The following is an 18,710-nucleotide window of genomic DNA, read 5'->3' on the forward strand; positions in this document are numbered from 1 at the left end:
CTTGGGCACATACATTATATATACAGTAGGACTGTCTGACAGATATGAAAAGTTTGTTGATGTAGAGGTTTTTACTTTGCATGTGTCCAGCAGTAAGGCCTTACACCACAGACAATATAGAACTCCAGTAATAACAACTTTGAGAGCTTGGGCTGATAAGGTTCTATCTGCAAAAATATAATTCTGAGATATTGGCTTTAAAGTTCCAAACCCTTATTGGTTTGAATGGTGACAGCAATTTTTGTCTTGTATTCTTTTGTACTTAATAACATGAATTGGGGTATTTAGAATACTACATAGGTAGAGAACCTTGAACAGAACAAGGCTGTGTCAATAATGACATTTTGCCAATTATAACCGTATGGTCCTAAGCTCTCGAATTGTGTCACCTTGGGACCACTTGTTCACAATTGCCCAACAGTGGTGCTGCAGCACACTCAGAACTCAGGAAAGCTACGTGTTCCGCAGTATCTCCTATTCAACTTCAATTGGGACTACTGTTTCTAAGAGGGTCCTACAATAACATTGCCAGACACATAGCCTAATAATTATTAATAGGTTGATTTTGTGCAGAATAATTCATTACTATTTCAATGTATGGACTTCCAGCCTTTCCAGGCAAGGTTAGGACTGCTGATTTGACGGCCCACACAAGCAGATCAGACAAGTGAGAGGAGTTGAGGTGCCAGAGAAAGAGAGATGGAGGAGTGGATAGAGGCAAGAAGAGAGAGGTTGAAAGGGATGGGAGGGTGGAAAGGATGATTGAGACAAGCAATCAGTCCCACCACAGGGAGCAGAGGGCAGGCAGGGGGCTGTGGCCTGCGGTTACCTTGCTATCTCTAAGTGTGTCAGACTCTCCTCTTCCCCAGCAGCCGATTGATAGACAATGCCTGAGGAGTGGAGTGTGGCTTGTCCGTCGTGGCACACACTTTAAGACTCCCTCTTAAAGAGATTCTCCAGTAGTTATGTATACTTTTTAGCCAGTAGTTCTGAAAGTAGTGCTCACAACCCAAAAGTGTTCCCCAAAATGGTGTACTACTACTGTATGTCACATATGTGCAGATATGTGCACCACGTCATTGCTCTCTCTCTCACTCTGCTGTGTGTGCATCTCACTAGTGTGCATCTCACTCAAATAGCAAAGAACTGAACCTTTTTGGATGGAACTCGAATTGCTAGACTTGCCTATGATAATGGTTTTCATAGAAGAAGTAAAATGATTAGAATGACTTTGCTTGTGATACGCGCCCCTCAAATCATACAACTGTAAGAACAGCCTGAGCACACTGGACTTGAAACAACAACAACAATATACCATGTGCCCTTTAATGTATTATCTGACAGGCACTAGCGCTCACAAGTAAGCACACCGGTGAGAACCACTGCAATTGTGGGTGCATGATATTGTTGTTTCTAGTCATTAACATATTTTGAGGCATATTGAGGTTATATTGTTGTACCTGTGAGTGAGAATGTTGTACCAATTTAACTCATATTTGGTTATAGTGCTCCATCAATTTAAAATGTATAGGGACAGATTGTAGTAGCATCAAGTCTTAAGCCTTAAATGGTTGAGCATTTTGCCATGTCCTTATGATCTCGTTTGCCCTGCAGTGTCCCCTTTACAGTGTAGTATTGTGTCTCTGTGGTGTCATTCAATGTATCTCCTTCAGGGCTCACGTTATGTATTATGGTTGTTATGGCAACTGCACGTTTATTTGCCTTGCTCAAGCAGCATCAATTTCTATATGTTTTTTGTTGTAATTATTCCGCATTGGATAAGAAAGATGGAATGATACCTAGTGATGATGAGTCAAATACAAACAATAAAGCATTTTTCCACATGCTCCACTGTATGCTGCTCAGCTTTAGAATTTCTGCACCCAGAAATGAATCTGTCAGACCGCAAAGATTATCTCAACATCTCACTGTGCTCAAACAGTGGGAAATGTTTATGATGAGTAATACATTATCAGGGATTTAATTAACAAATCCCACTCTTGCATTGATCCCTAGGAAATATCAATTGCGCTGGTATATTTAATTAGTCTTTAACTTTGTATCATAGGGTTGATAGACCGCTGCACTCTGCAAATTAAATCATCATCGGCAAAAGGCTTGAAACACAAGCCTGATTTGAATAAAACATCACAACTGGAGAAACCAAACCCCTATGTGGAATGGCTTGAATGCACCTTTCCATGTTGACATTAATCACATCAATTTATTATTTATATTGTACCCCCTTTTCGTGGTATCCAATTGTTAGTAGTTAGTATCTTGTCTCATCGCTACAAAGACGAAGGTCAAAAGCCATGCGTCCTCCGAAACACAACCCAACCAAGCCGCACTGCTTCTGAACACAGCGCGCATCCCACCCGGAAGCCAGCCGCACCAATGTGTCGGAGGAAACACCGTGCACCTGGCAACCTGGTTAGCGCGCACTACGCCCGGCCCGCCACAGGAGTCCCTAGTGCGCGATGAGACAAGGATATCCCTACCTGCCAAACCCTCCCTAACCCGGACGACGCTAGGCCAATTGTGCGTCGCCCCATGGACCTCCCGGTCGCGGCCGGCTGCGACAGAGCCTGGGCGCGGACACAGAGTCTCTGGTGGCACAGCTAGCACTGCGGTGCAGTGCCCTAGACCACTGCACCACCTGGGAGGCGCTATTCAAGTCTTGAATGGATTAGAATGGACGGAATTGATGGTTAGAACCAAATATCTCAAATTTGGACTCATCAGACCAAAGGACAGATTTCCACCGGTCTAATGTCCATCGACTCTTCAACCTCAGGAGGCTGAAGAAATTCGGCTTGTCAACAAAGGCACTCATAAACTTCTACAGATGCGCAATCGAGAGCATCCTATCGGGCTGTATCACCGCCTGGTACGGCAACTGCTCCGCCCACAACCGTAAGGCTCTCCAGAGGGTAGTGATGTCTGCACAACGCATCACCAGGGGCAAACTACCTGCCCTCCAGGACACCTACACCACCCGATGTCACAGGAAGGCCATAAAGATCATCTAGGACAACAACCACCCGAGCCACTGCCTGTTCACCCTGCTATCATCCAGAAGGTGAGGTCAGTACAGGTGCATCAATGCAGGGACCGAGAGACTGAAAAACAGCTTCCATCTCAAGGCCATCAGATTGTTAAACAGCCACCACTAACATTGAGTGGCTGCTGCCAACACACTGACTAAACTCCAGCCACTTTAGTAATGGGAATTGATGGAAATTGATGGAAAATATATCACTAGCCACTTTAAACAATGCTACTCGATATAATGTTTACATACCCTACATTACTCATCTGATATGTATATGTATATACTGTAGCCTATATCATCTACTGCATCTTTATGTAATACATGTATAACTAGCCACTTTAAACTATGCCACTTTGTTTACATACCCTACATTACTCATCTCATATGTATATACTGTACTCGATAACATCTACTGCATCTTGCCTATGCCGTTCTGCACCATCACTCATTCATATATCTTTATGTACATAATCTTTATCCCTTTACACTTGTGTGTATAAGGTAGTAGTTTTGTAATTATTAGGTTAGATTACTCGTTGGTTATTACTGCATTGTCGGAACTAGAAGCACAAGCATTTCACTACACTCGCATTAACATCTGCTAAGCATGTGTATGTGACACATACATTTGATTTGATTTGCTGATGTTTCTTGGCCCAAGCAAGTCTCTTCTTCTTAATGGTGTCCTTTAGTAGTGGTTTATTTGCAGCAATTCAACCATGAAGGCCTGATTCACGCAGTCTCCTCTGAACAGTTGATGTTGAGATGTGTCTGTTACTTGAACTCTGTGAAGCATTTATTTGGGCTGCAATTTCTAATGAACTTATCCTCTGCAGCAGAATTAACTTTTACCAAATAGAGCTATCTTCTGTTTTCCACCCCTACCTTGGGTCAACTGATTGGCTCAAATGCATTAAAAAGGAATTCCACAAATTAACTTTTAAGAAGACACACATGTTAATTGAAATGCATTCCAGGTGACAACATCATGAAACTGGTTGAGAGAATGCAAGAGTGTGCAAAGTTGTTATCAAGGCAAAGGGTGGCTACTTTGAAGAATCTCAAATATAAAATATACTATGATACTATCACTTTTTTGGTTACTACATGATTCCATGTGTTATTTAATCGTTTTGATGTCTTGACTATTATTCTACAATGTATAAAATAGTACAAATTAAGAAAACCCTTGAATAAGTATGTAACGGTGTTCATCTGTTGAAGGAAGAGAGTCGGACCGAAATGCAGCGTGTTTGTTACTCATGATCTTTAATGAAGAAAACGAAACGATAATGAAATAACTAAATACAAAAACAACAAACGGAACGTGAAACCTATTACAGCCTATCTGATGAAACTACACAAAGACAGGAACAATCACCCACGAAATACAAAGCGAAACTAAATACGGTTCCCAATCAGAGACAACGAGAATCACCTGACTGATTGAGAATCGCCTCAGGCAGCCAAGCCTATACAACACCCCTAATCAGCCACGATTCCAAATACTACAAACCCCAATACGAAAAACAACATATAAACCCATGTCACACCCTGGCCTACCCAAACATATAACAAAAACACAAAACTACAATGACCAAGGCGTGACAGAACCTCCCCCCTAAGGTGCGGACTCCCGGACGCACCTCAAACCATAGGGAGGGTCCGGGTGGGCGTCTGTCCATGGTGGCGGCTCCGGCTCGGGACGTGGACCCCACTCCATAAATGTCCTTGTTCCTCCCCTTCGCGTCCTGGGATAATCCACCCTCTCCGCCGACCATGGCCTAATAGTCCTCACCCAGATCCCCACATAACTGAGAGGCAGCTTGGGACAGAGGGGCAGCTCGGGACAGAGGGGCAGCTTGGGACAGAGGGGCAGCTCGGGACAGAGGGGCAGCTCGGGACAGGGGCAGCCCGGGACTGAGGGGCAGCCCAGTACTGAGAGGAAGCCCAGTACTGAGAGGAAGCCCAGTACTGAGAGGAAGCCCAGTACTGAGAGGAAGCCCAGTACTGAGAGGAAGCCCAGTACTGAGATGAACCTCAGGCAGGTAGTAGGCTCCGGTAAATCCTGCCTGGCTGGTGGAACTGGAAGATTCAGGTTGACAAGCAGATCTGGAAGATTCTGGTTGTCTGGCAGAGCTGGAAGAGACTGGTTGTCTGGCAGATCTGGAAGAGACTGGTTGTCTGGCAGATCTGGAAGAGACTGGTTGTCTGGCAGATCTGGAAGAGACTGGTTGTCTGGCGGCGCTGGGCTGACTGGCGGCACTGGCGGCGCTGGGCAGACTGGGAGCACTGGCGGCGCTGGGCAGACTGGGAGCACTTGCGGCGCTGGGCAGACTGGGAGCACTGGCAGCGCTGGGCAGACTGGGAGCACTGGCGGCGCTGGGCAGACTGGGAGCACTGGTGGCGCTGGGCAGACTGGGAGCACTGGCGGCGCTGGGCAGACTGGGAGCACTGGCGGAGCTTGGCAGACTGGCGGCACTGGCGGCGCTGGGCAGACGGGAGACTCCGGCAGCGCAGGAGAGGAGAAAGGCTCTGGCTGCGCTGAACAGGCGAGGCGCACTGGAGGCCTGGTGCGTGGTGCTGGAACTGGTGGTACTGGATCGAGGACACGCACAGGAAGCATGGTGCGGGGAGCTGCTACCGGAGGACTGGTGTGTGGAGGTGGCTCTGGATAGACCGGACCGTGCAGGCGCACTGGGGCTCTTGAGCACCGAGCCTGCCCAAGCTTACCTGGCTCGATGCCCACTCTAGCCCGGCCAATAGGAAAGGCTGGTATGTGCCGCACCTGGCTATGCACCCGCACTGGAAACACTGTGCGCTCCATAGCATAACATGGTGCCTGCCCGGTCTCTCTAGCCCAAAGGTGAGCACAGGGAGTTTGCGCAGGTCTCCTACCTGGCATAACCATACTCCCTTCTAGCTCCCCCCCCCAATAATTTTTTTGGGCTGCTTTTCAGGCTTCCAACCGCGTCCGCTTTAGCCGCTTCTATTTCTTCCTTGGGACGGCGATATTCTCCAGGCTGAGCCCAGGGTCCTTTACCTTCTAATTCCTCCTCCCATGTCCAATTCTCCAAGTGGTGCAGCCTCTCCCACTGCAACTGCTCTTCACGATTAACAGGGAGAGTTGGCTCAGGTCTGAACCCTGACTCAGCCACTCTCTCTCTGCGCCCTCCCCCAATAAATAATTGGGGGTTACTTTCGGTTTTCGCTCTGCGTCGCAGTGTTTTCCTTTTTGACTCCATTCGCCTGTAGCCCTCTTCGCACTGCTGAAGCGAATCCCAGGCGGGCGCCTGCACTCTCTCTGCGTCGGCCGCCCACCTGTCGATTTCTTCCCACGTCGTATACTCCATGCCTCTACCGTCCATAACGTCCTCCTTTTGCTCCTGACAGTTTACACACTGCTCGGTCCATGAGTGGTGGGTGATTCTGTAACGGCGTTCGTCTGTTGAAGGAAGAGAGTCGGACCGAAATGCAGCATGTTTGTTACACATGATCTTTAATGAAGAAAACGAAACTATAATGAATTAACTAAATACAAAAACAACAAACGGAACGTGAAACCTATTACAGCCTATCTGGTGAAACTACACAAAGACAGGAACAATCACCCACGAAATACAAAGCGAAACTCAGGCTGCCTAAATACGGTTCCCAATCAGAGACAACGAGAATCACCTGACTGATTGAAAATCGCCTCAGGCAGCCAAGCCTATACAACACCCCTAATCAGCCGCGATCCCAAATACTACAAACCCCAATACGAAAAACAACATATAAACCCATGTCACACCCTGGCCTACCCAAATATATAATAAAAACACAAAATACAATGACCAAGGCGTGACAGAGTAGGTGTGTCTAATCTTTTGACTGGTACTGTACATTCAGTCTGAATCTGCCATCCTATAAGTTGTTGTGTGACTTCAAAATGAGGGGCGTTGTAAAAAGAAAGTTCATCAGTGATTGGATTGCATCTAACACATCTAACCAATCAAAGTATCAAAGTTGATAACGTCATCATGTAGGCTGGCTCTGGCCGAACCCATCGGTTTCTTGGACCAAGAATGTGTTTACTTTCTAGAAATCGTAGGTGAGAGGCATATCCAGACTCATCGTGGAGAAGAAACGTTAGTTTGGGTAGCTAGGCAGTTTGAGTAACCAGGAAATAGAAGTCATATTATAGGATTGTTTTTTGTTTAGTTGTATATGAGGCAACAAGATGGTATAGAGAAGCAGCCCCACAGCTGCATTCAAGACTGGAGGTAATGACTGTTTTACCTCCAGAGTATTCATCCTTAGTGAATTGGTTCTAAGGTTGTATTTTTGAGTGGTTGACATCCAAACACAGCTCCTGACAGCAATTTTATGTGATGGTGTGTAATCTGTCACAACTGATATTTTCTAGTTTTTTTCCACATTTGGCAGTGGTGTACTGACCAGTGCTGTATTGTGGCTAGGCCGAGCTCCCCTCTCTCTTTCCTCCCTCTTTCATTCAGACCTGATGAGACACGTTGTTTGTTTATCTTTCACCATGATGCTTCAGTTTACAACACAACAGTAAGCAGAATAATGGCAGTTGGAGAGAGGGAGGGAGGAACAGAGATATTCGGCTGTGGAGCTCTGGCCTTTGTTTCTCTATGGTGTAGTAGGTCAGGGCGTGACTGGGGGGTATTCTAGTTTATTATTTCTATGTGGTGTTCTAGTTTATTTTCTATGTTGGTGATTTGTATGATTCCCAATTAGAGGCAACTGTTAATCGTTGTCTCTAATTGGGGATCATTTTTAGGTAGCATTTTTCCCACTTGTGTTTGTGGGATATTATTTTGTGTTTTGTGCAAGTGCACCACTTATTCACGTTTCGTTGTTAGTTTATTTGATTTATTGTTTTGTTTTGCTAAGTTTCACTTCATAATAAATATGTGGAACTCAACATCCGCTGCACCTTCGTCCGTCTCTCCTCACGTAAGTGACATATGCCAGCAGCATACCACCCTGCGTACCACTGTTGGCTTGCTTCTGAAGCTAAGCAGGGTTGGTCCTGGTCAGTTCCTGGATGGGAGACCAGATGCTGCTGGAAGTGGTGTTGGAGGGCCAGTAAAAGGCACTCTTTCCTCTGGTCTAAAAAAAATATATCCCAATGCCCCAGGGCAGTGATTGGGGAAACTGCCCCCGGTGCTAGGGTGCTGTCTTTCGGATGGGATGTTAAATGGGTGTCCTGACTCTGAGGTCATTAGAGATCCCGGTGTCCTGGCTAAATTCCCAATCTGGTCCTCAAACCATCACGGTCACCTAATAATCCCCAGTTTACATTTGGCTCATTCATCCCCCTCCTCTCCCCTGCAACTATTCCCCAGGTCATTGCTGCAAATGAGAACGTGTTCTCAGTCAACTTACCTGGTAAAATAACGGATAAATAAAAAATAGAGGGTCTTTTGTGAATAGAATGTATTATCGCTGATTCATTAGTGACTTTGTCCGTGTGTGTGTGTGTATGCACATGCCCATGTGTGCTTGTGAGCGTGTGTGTGAAGTGACTGTCTGTCTTTCTCTCATTAAGGCCTACATTAGACTGGTTGTGTGTTTACTGTTTGTTCCGAGGGACAGGCACCTTTACTTGTCATCATTAATAGACAGGAAAAGCTGAATGGCAGGGTGTGTTTTCACAATGCCTGTATTTTGTTTTTCTCCCCCCTCCCTCCATGCACACAGTACTTAAGGAAATCAGAATGGGTAACACAGTCTTGGACGTACTCAGGTATTTAATATCACCCTCCACAACAAATAAAATCAGCAGGACCAATACATTATCTGAACCAACAATCACTTGGTTGCCAAACATACAGTAGTGGAGTGTTGTTTATGCTCATTGAATGATTAGCTGAAGAAAGGTGCTGAGCAAAAAGGTGCAAAGGAAATCAGTGGACCCTCTGACCCTCTGACCCTCTGACCCTCTGACCCTCTGACCCACGTGGACCAGCTTCGGGCAAACGGCCTTCAATTACAGCCTTTTAATAAATGACCCTCATAGCCCTGATCCTCCCTGGGAAGAGCTCTATCTGAGAAAGGCTCAGAGATCATCTCAGAGGGAGATCATTTAGGAATACCTTGCAGGTATGAATACTTTATACATGATTGCAACCCAAACACTAAATAGCCCAACTTCATCCTTATTGATTAATTAGTTGATGATCTGTCTGAGCCTGCTCCTCTGATTTGATAAATACCACCCCTCAGGGATTTAGACTGGTGGATTTTAGCAATACAGTATGTTTTTTCTTCTGGCTCATAAGAAAGCCTGGACTTTTCTCTTTTTTTTCTTTCTCAGCATTGTTGTCAAAAGACATCTCAACTCTATCTTTCTAAAGACACACACGGTTTCATTGTTCCTATTCACACTGGTTCAGAGAAATATGGAATAAGTTATCATATGAAATGAGTATCAGATATGAAAGCCTCTCAACAGAAGGGGCTTTGACCTTGACCCTGTCCTCTCACTCTCTGTCATGAATATCACCGAAGGTGGCGCTCGGCAGTCGTCGTCGCCGGTCTATTAGCTGCCAACGATCCCTTTTTCCTTTTCGTTTGTTTCTGTCTAATTGTTTTCATCTGTTCCTTGTTGGGGTTTTGGGATGGGTGTTATTTAAGGTCGTTTTGCCCACTGGTGTTTGTGCGGGCTTGTTGGTTGTTACGTTTGGTGATGTTTTGGTTTTGGGTTTTTCGCTGTCCAGTGTGTGTCTAGGTTTTGGGTTGGTTTCGCGCCAGTGTTTTGGGCATTCACCCATGTTTTGGACCTGTTACGATTTGAAGGACATTAAAGCGTTTTCCCGTTCATTTTGCTCTCCGCATCTGACTCCTCACTCATTTCACTCACCCGTCGTTACACTCTCTCCAAACATCACTGAATGGATTCATATTTTGAAGGTCATCAATCTCAATGAGGTTATAAATTTGTATCATCATGAACAGTTATTCAGTACTGTACTGAGGCTTGTAAACATGAAGCTATGCAGAGTTAAGAGGTGGTGAATGTATGTGTCCCCAGTACATATTTATCTTTGGAAATGTGAGAATAAGGGTTTAAAAGCAGTGCGACATCTTGAGGTACTGTATCACCTGCAAATTGACTCCCTCTTTTTGTGTACCAGTCCTTCTAAGGGAAACCCATCTGAAATGTTATGAGTTGGGGAGACAGAACTCAACTAATTGGCCCTTAAGTCTCCTGTATTCCTACCTGCACTGCAACAGCCAAATAGCAAAAACAACTGCCGCTGTCAAATTAACTGGTCGCACATCTCAAACCAAATTAGGTGTTTAGGATACACTGTGATGTTGTGATGTGATGTTGCTTTGGAAACAACAACTCTGTATTTCTGTGGCTTATTGCATATTGATATATGCAGTTATGCACAAGACACAGGGAGTAAATTAAAACAAGCTGTTTGATTGCACACACAATTGCCTTTTAGTTAGTTGCAATTGACAGTTACAAAATTACTTAATGGAGGTATTTTGGCAGATCTGTGTTGTGTCTGGCGAGCAGGTGCACCTGTTGTAGTGGCTTCGAGGTATTCAGATGTCATGCGCCAGCCAAATTCTTTATTAACCAGCGGTTGCCTTTCTCCTGCTGGGGCAGATACTTGCTGTTATTTTCTCTTTAACAAAGGATCATCACCAGTGCCTTAATCAGTGTTGGCCTAGCATGGAGCTTCTGGGAGTGGGCTGTACCTGGTCCCATCTCCCCTGGCTCTGACTGATTACACACGCGCACAATTCTAATTTTCCTATTCATATTACATACCTGAAGCAAATTCATCGGGTTACACTTTGTTTTGGAAACAAGAAAATAGACCCGTGTCCACTGTTCAGTCAAGTATTTCATATTTCTTATGAGTGCTTATTTGAAGTGGGTCCACTTGGAAGGCTCAACTGCAGTAAGTACAAATACAGTTACAAGGTATATGCCATTACGAAATATGATTGAGTGGAATTAAAACATATTGTCTTTTCTTGTCTTTTCTTCTAGGAGAGGAGAACACACCAGGATGGTTCTGTGCAGAGGATGAAGGGAAGACCATGTCACCATTTTGGCCTTTACTGGCCTGCCGTGTGCCTGTCTTTACCACCAAATCCTCGGACAGGAAGGTGAGTTCCAGGTTAAAACGCCTCTTTGTACGACTCAAGTCTTCTAGTTAAACAGAGTAGTGTGTGTTCTTCGATAGTTTTTAGAATTGTTTCTCAGACACACTGTAGGGCTAAACAGAATGGCTGCCCCCTATCGACATCACCACACAATCAATAATCAGGACGCAGCAACAAACAGTGAATGAGGAGCATAATATTATGTCTACTCAGCTATATTACAATGCAGTTAAGCGCAGTAATTTCCCATTGAAGGCAATCAAAGAGTCCTTGCTTTAGTCCAGGAAATAAAAATAACCTGTCTCAGGATGAATTCACTACAATGGTCCTAGGCTATCAACATATTAAGATTGCATTGAAAAGACAGGTCTACAGTTGAAGTTGGAAGTTCACATACACTCAGGTTGGAGTCATTAAAACTAATTTTTCAACCACTCCACAAATTTCCTGTTAACAAAGTGTTGTTTTGGCAAGTCGGTTAGGAGATCTACTTTGTGCATGACACAACTCATTTTTCAACAATTGTTTACAGACAGATTATTTCACTTTTAATTCACTGTATCACAGTTTCACTGGGTCAGAAGTTTACATACACTAAGTTGACTGTGCCTTTAAACAGCTTGGAAAATTCCAGAAAATTATGTCATGGCTTTAGGATAATTGACATAATTTGTGTCAGTTGGAGGTCTGCGTGTGGATGTATTTCAAGTCCTACCTTCAAACTCAGTGCCTCTTTGCTTGACATCATTGGAAAATGAAAAGAAATCAGCCAAGACCTCAGAAGAAAAATTGTAGACCTCCAGTCTGGTTCATCCTTGGGAGCAATTTCCAAATGCCTGAAGGTACCACGTTCATCTGTACAAACAATGGTACGCAAGTATAAATACCATGGGACCGTGCAGCCGTCATACCGCTCAGGAAGAAGTTCTGTCTCCTAGAAATGAACGTACTTTGGGGCGAAAACTGCAAATCAATCCCAGAACAACAGCAAATGGCCTTGTGAAAATGCTGGAGGAAACCGGTACAAAAGTATCTATATCCACAGTAAAACAAGTCCTATAATGACATAAGCTGAAAGGCCGCTCAGCAAGGAAGAAGCCACTGCTCCGAACCGCCATAACAAAGCCAGACTACGTTTTGCAATTGCACATGCGGACAAAGATCATTCTTTTTGGAGAAATGTCCTCTGGTCTGATGAAAATTGAACTGTTTGGTCATAATGACCATCACTATGTTTGGAGGAAAAAGGGGGATGCTTGCAAGCCGAAAAACACAATTCCAACCATGAAGCACAGGGGTGGCAGCATCATGTTGTGTGGGTGCTTTGCTGCAGGAGGTACTGGTGCCTATCACAAAATAGATGACATCACGAGGGAGGAAAATGACGTGCATATATTGAAGCAACACAAAGCTTGGTCCCAAATGGGTCTTCCAAATGAACAATGACCCCAAGCATACTTCCAAAGTTGTAGCAAAATGGCTTAAGGACAACAACTTCAAGGTATTGGAGTGCCAATCACAAAGCCCTGATGTCCATCCTATAGAACATTTGTGGGCAGACCTGAAAAGTGTGTGCGAGCAAGGAGGCCTACAAACCTGACTCAGTTACACCAGCTCTGTCAGGAGGAATAGGCCAAAATTCACCCAACTTATTGTGGGAAGCTTGTGGAAGGCTACCTGAAACGTTTGACCCAAGTTAAACAATTTAAAGGCAATTCCAATCAGATACTAATTGAGTGTGTGTAAGCTTCTGACCCACTGGGAATGTGATGAAGAAATAAAAGATGAAATAAATCATTCTCTCTACTATTATTCTGACATTTCACATTCTTAAAATAAAGTGGTGATCCTAACTGACCTAAGACAGGGAATTTTTATAAGTCAGGAATTGTGAAGAGCTGAGTTGAAATGTTTTTGGCTAAGTTGTATGTAAACTTCCGACTTCAACTGTAGATGGAGGTGCATTGTGTGCAGATTTTCCCTCAGTCTGGACACAATAAGGCTACCGAAAGTGCGTACAGTTGGTGACGTCATCAGCACTTCGCTTTGCTTGCTAGCTTTCTGGCTAGTTACAGAAGTTAGCAGGCTACGTAGCTACAGTAGTTAGCTACTGCCATCAAGTTGTTGTTATGTTATTAACATATTTGCCTATTCCACATTTTCAGAATTCATACTTGCATTTGCATATAGCGTAGGAAAAGGGAATCTGGAAACAATGTGGACACATTTAAATGTAAATGCATGATGTGTTCGGAATTCTATGATCAAAACGTCATGATTAAAATTCCAAAACTTTATTAACTGCCAACTCTAGACACAACCATGGAGTCTTAGAATTACAAGGTGACACTGTACCTTCCACAGCAAAGCTGGCTAGAAAGTGGCGATCGATAGAGCCTGTGAAGAGTTGGGAGCCTCTCATAGATCAAATGGCAAACTCAGGTGAGAGACAGACTAAAAGGGTTTCAGGACTCCGTCAAAGAGTTATAAAATCAATTTGCAGTGGCTGGAAGATGATATTCAGACTACATTTTTAGCTATAATGCGGTTACGGGGCTTGCATCGCAAGGTGGGTGGGAGATTCCAAATGACCACCAGAGGAGGATGTTATAACGTGATCAGGCAGTTACCTTAATGGTCGTGGGACACCCAAGCATAAATCAATGTTCCGACATTAGATTAAGATCCCACACACAACCCAATAGTCTGTCTGGAAACTATGTGGGCAACAGAGCAAGGGAGGTCCTCGGCAGCTGGAAAAGTTGAGTCTAGAGGAGACAAACATACCTCTCAATTACTGTGGATTTTGGAACACTCCCAGAGGATCGCATGGAGCTTCTGGATTCTTCAACTAATATCTGGTACACCTGCTGAGTGAGTGAGCCAAGGCAATTCATGGACTTGGAGCCAGAAGTACCACTTTGCTTCAGGATTTGCCCACATTCTCTATTTCTGACACTAACAAATGAAGCACCTGAGCATGCCAATAGAAGGGCATATCTGTCATTAATATGAGCTGACCGTGAAATTGCCTGATACCGAAATATTTCCTTGGGATAAGAGACAGCTTTGTTCTTGTGTTTGTGCTTGCATGACAGTATGTGACTGTGTGGGTGAGTTTCTGAAATTAATGTTTTTGTGTGCACATTAGTTGTTGATGTCGAGGATGTGGGAACAAGGGGCTGGGAGAGGCGAGCTGAATGTGTTTTCTCTTCAACCAAAGAGAAGGTGGTAAGTCTTTCATGCAGAACAGCCTGTGATTAGGGGCTTAACTCAACAGCACCCCCCCTCCTCTCTTTTTCTATCTCTTCCTCTCTCTTTCCCTGTCTTTCTCTCATTCTTTCTTTCTCCCTCTCTCTTCTTCTGTCTCTCTCCTTTTTCCCTTCCTCTCTCTGCAGTTCTGCCTTTGCACTACGACTGGGAAGCACACGCCTCTCTGTGCCAAAGCTCCCAACATCTCTTTCCCCCGCTTTGGCAGCCTCACTTGGCAGTCTGACTTGATTGAGGGTGAGAAAAAAAAGATGTCCCGATTGAAAGAGATGTGGCCGAAGGGGCCAGAGTCGTTACGAAAGAAAAATAAAGTTCTAAAGCAGCGTAGCATGAACAACATGTGAGCAGAGTATGGGTCACCTGAGGGAGCTCAGCCCAATGATCACTGCTGTGCGCTCTGTACTCTGAACACTGCTCTGCTCTGCTTGCTGGGATGTGAAGAGGACGACTGGGCAAAGTCGTTAGGCACCGGAGAAAACCCTTATCACAGTCTCTGTTGAGTGAGATCAGTAGGGACTGACTTACACACGTGCACACGATCTAATCTACCAGGCATGGTTTGACCCACTTCTGAGGCACATAAGCAATGGCTGTCATTGTTAATTTAGAACATCCTGTAGCCCTTTGTTGTTCTTGGAACTAATTAGAATATGTTAACCATGCAATGCCTCCAACTTTAAGCTCTACTGTATGTTGAAATGAGGTCTTTGTAGAATGTATTGTATTATAAGAACACCATACCCCTACCCCATTGCCCACCTCACCAACCACATGTGAACCTGTTGTTCATAAAACTAATACAGAGGGGTGAAAGTGAGTGTTAATGTTGTCCAGGGAAGTGGCTGTAGGCTGTTGCCTATGTCTAACTCTGCTGGGTGTTAAACAGGTTTTAGTTGGCTTGTCTGGGGTGCTCAACTTTAATCCCCCAGCTAGGGTCCGGCTTCACCACTCCACTTTCCTCCTTTCTCCACTGGGAATGTCACAGGGAAGTGGTCTGCTGTGTTCCCAAGGCCGTCTATTTCCATCCCATGTAGCGTATGTCCCACTCAGATGCTCCAAGGCCAGGCTAATGGAGCAGATTCAATGATGATGATCATACAGATGTAGGATCTTAATTTGAGCAAGTTTTCTACAGGAAATATTAATTATTACGTGGATTATAATTAATGGACATTATTCGTGGGGGCTGATACATTTTAAAGTGGAAATTACAAACTTAAGAAGCCAATACACTACAAGGTATGCATTTTTATTTTTTATTTTTTATTTTTTAACTTTATTTAACCAGGCAAGTCAGTTAAGAACATATTCTTATTTTCAATGACGGCCTGGGAACAGTGGGTTAACTGCTGTATAGGAAAATTCTTTAATGCAAGGAAATTCAATTTTTTTTTAACCTAATTTCTATCAGTATGTTAAATGTGCAACCAGAGGAAAAAAAAACTCTAGACCACCTTTACTCCACACACAGAGACGTATGCAAAGCTCTCCATCGCCCTCCATCTGGCAAATCTGACCATAATTCTATCCTCCTGATTGTTGCTTACAAGCAAACCTAAAGCAGGAAGCACTAGTGTCTCGGTCAATAAGAAAGTGGTCAGATGAAGCAAATGCTAATCTACAGGACTGTTTTGCTACCACAGACTGGATTATGTTCCGGGATTCTTCCAATGGCATTGAGGAGTACACCACATCAGTCACTGGCTTCATCAATAAGTGCATCGATGATGTTGTCCCTACAGTGAGAGTACGTACATATCCCAACCAGAAGCCATGGATTACAGGCAACATCTGCACTGAGCTAAAGGGTAGAGCTGCCACTTTCAAGGAGCAGGACTCTAATCTGGAAGTTTATAATAAATCCCACTATGCCCTCCGACGAACCATCAAACAGCCAAAGCATCAATAAAGGACTAAGATTTAAACATACTACACCGGCTCTGATGCTCCTCGGATGTGGCAGGGCTTGCAAACTATTACAGACCACAAAGGGAAAAACAGCAACGAGCTGCCCAGTGACACTAACCTACCAGATGAGCTGAATTACTTCTATGCTCGCTTCGAGGCAAGTCAAACTGAAACATGCATGAGAGCACCAGCTGTTCTGGACGCCTGTGTGATCACGCTCTCCGTAGCCGATGTGAGTAAGACGGATTACTAGGATGTGTACTCCGAGCATGCGCTGACCAACTGGTAAGTGTCTCACTGACATTTTCAACCTCTCCCCGTCTGAGTCTGTAACGCCAACATTTTTCAAGCAGACCACCATAGTCCCTGTGCCCAAGAACACTAAGGTAACCTGCCTAAATGACCACCGACCCAGAGCACTCATGTCTGTAGCCATGAAGTGCTTTGAAAGGCTGGGCATGGCTCACATCAACACCGTTATCCCCAAAATCCTAGACCCACCCCAACTTGCATACCGCCCCAACAGATCCACAGATGATGCGATCTCTATTGCACTCAACACTGCCCTTTCCCACCAGGACAAAAGGAACACCTATGTGACAATGCTATTCATTGACTACAGCTCAGCGTTCAACACCATAGTGCCCTCAAAGCTCATCACTAAACTGAGGACCCTGGGATTAAACACCTCCCTCTGCAACTGGATCCTGGTAAGGGTAGGGAATAATACATCTGCCACGCTGATCCTCATTTCGGGGGCTCCTCAGGGGTGCATGCTCAGTCCCCTCATACTCCCTGTTCATTCATAACTGCATGGCCAGGCATGCCTCCAACACCATCATCAATTTTGCCTATGGTCGTGTGGTGCCAGGACAACAACCTCTCCCTCAACGTGATCAAGACAAAGGAGATGACTGTGGACTACAGGAAAAGAATGACCGAGCACGCCCCCATTCTCATTAACGGTGCTGTGGAACAGGTTGAGAGCTTCAAGTTCCTTGGTGTCCACATCACAAACAAACTATCATGGTCCAAACACACCAAGACAGTCGTGAAGAGGGTACGACAAAGCCTATTCCTTCTCAGGAGTGAAAAGATTTGGCCTAGGTCCTCAGATCCTCAAAATGTTCTACAGCTGCACCATTGAGAGCATGACTGGTTGCATCACTGCCCGGTATGTCAACTGCTCCGCCTCCGACCGCAAGGTGGAGGCGGGTAGGGGGTAGTGTGTATTGTGTACTGCCCAGTACATCACTGGGGCCAAGCTTCCTGCCATCCAGGACATCTATATCAGGCAGTGTCAGAATGAGGCCCTAAAAAGACTTCAGCCACCCTAGTCATAGACTGTTCTCTCTGCTACTGAGTATATAGCTTTGCTTATTATTTTACTGCTGCTGTTTAATTATTTGTTAATTCATTTTTACTCATCTATTTTTTCCTAAACACTTATTTGTATTTTGTTTCTTGACTTAATGCATTGTTGATTAAGGGCTTGTAAGTAAGCATTTCAATGTAATGTCTACCTGTTGTATTTGGCGCATGTGACAAATACAATTTGATATGATTTGTATAGTAGCTCCCTGGGGGACAATGTTTCATTTACATGCAACTTCTGCTATCGAAATACGAAGATTACATTGAAAAGACAGATCTCAACACTATCAGACCACAATGCGACTTTTATGCATCTACGGTAGTCCTGTCTTTTCAATGCAATCGTTTCATTTTGATAGCATAACTTGCATGTAAGTCTGAAGTGTAGACAAAGCCTAGGACCTTTGTAGTGAGATCATCCCTGAGACGATGTATTTTTAGATTCTGGGCTGCAGCAAGTACTCTTTGATTGCCCTCAATGGGAAATGACTGTGTTTTACTGCTCTATAATATAGCAGAGTAGACATAATATTATATTCCTCACCCCCCTTTCCACGTAACATTATAATTGTCAGAAGGTGAGTGTAGCTTGTGCATGAAGTCAGGAGCAGTAGAGCAAAATGAGTGTGCAATGTACTTTACTCAAAAGATAAAGGCACAAGATAAACAAATACACTTGACCAAAAACCAATGGTAAATATTATGCACTGGTGAACACCACCCGTCGAAAAAACAAGCCATCATGAACCGTACTGAACATAGAAATAATCACGCACAACAAACATGGGGGAAACAGAGGGCTAAATACATGAACATGTAATTGGATCAGGTGTGTAGAAAATAAAGACAAATCCAACGGAAAATGAAAGATGGTTCAGCGATGGCTAAAAGACCGGTGACGTCGACCACCGAACGCCGCCCGTACAAGGAGAGGGACCGAACTCTGTGGAAGTCATGACAG

At 44.4% G+C, this 18,710-nt stretch overlaps 1 protein-coding gene across 3 annotated transcripts in view; it reads left to right on the forward strand.

Annotated features, from left to right (window-relative positions):
* The window catches only part of LOC124031381 (rho guanine nucleotide exchange factor 10-like protein), a 188,179-nt gene that overhangs the window by 78,668 nt on the left and 90,801 nt on the right, over positions 1 to 18,710 (forward strand). For all 3 annotated transcript variants that reach the window (XM_046342537.1, XM_046342536.1, XM_046342538.1), the window contains one exon: positions 11,082 to 11,200. In XM_046342537.1, coding sequence (XP_046198493.1) covers positions 11,082 to 11,200 — 119 coding nt within the window. The remainder of the gene's footprint in view (positions 1 to 11,081; positions 11,201 to 18,710) is intronic.

Source organism: Oncorhynchus gorbuscha, linkage group LG03 (assembly GCF_021184085.1).
Source record: "Oncorhynchus gorbuscha isolate QuinsamMale2020 ecotype Even-year linkage group LG03, OgorEven_v1.0, whole genome shotgun sequence".
In the NCBI taxonomy this organism is placed as follows: Eukaryota; Metazoa; Chordata; class Actinopteri; order Salmoniformes; family Salmonidae; genus Oncorhynchus; species Oncorhynchus gorbuscha.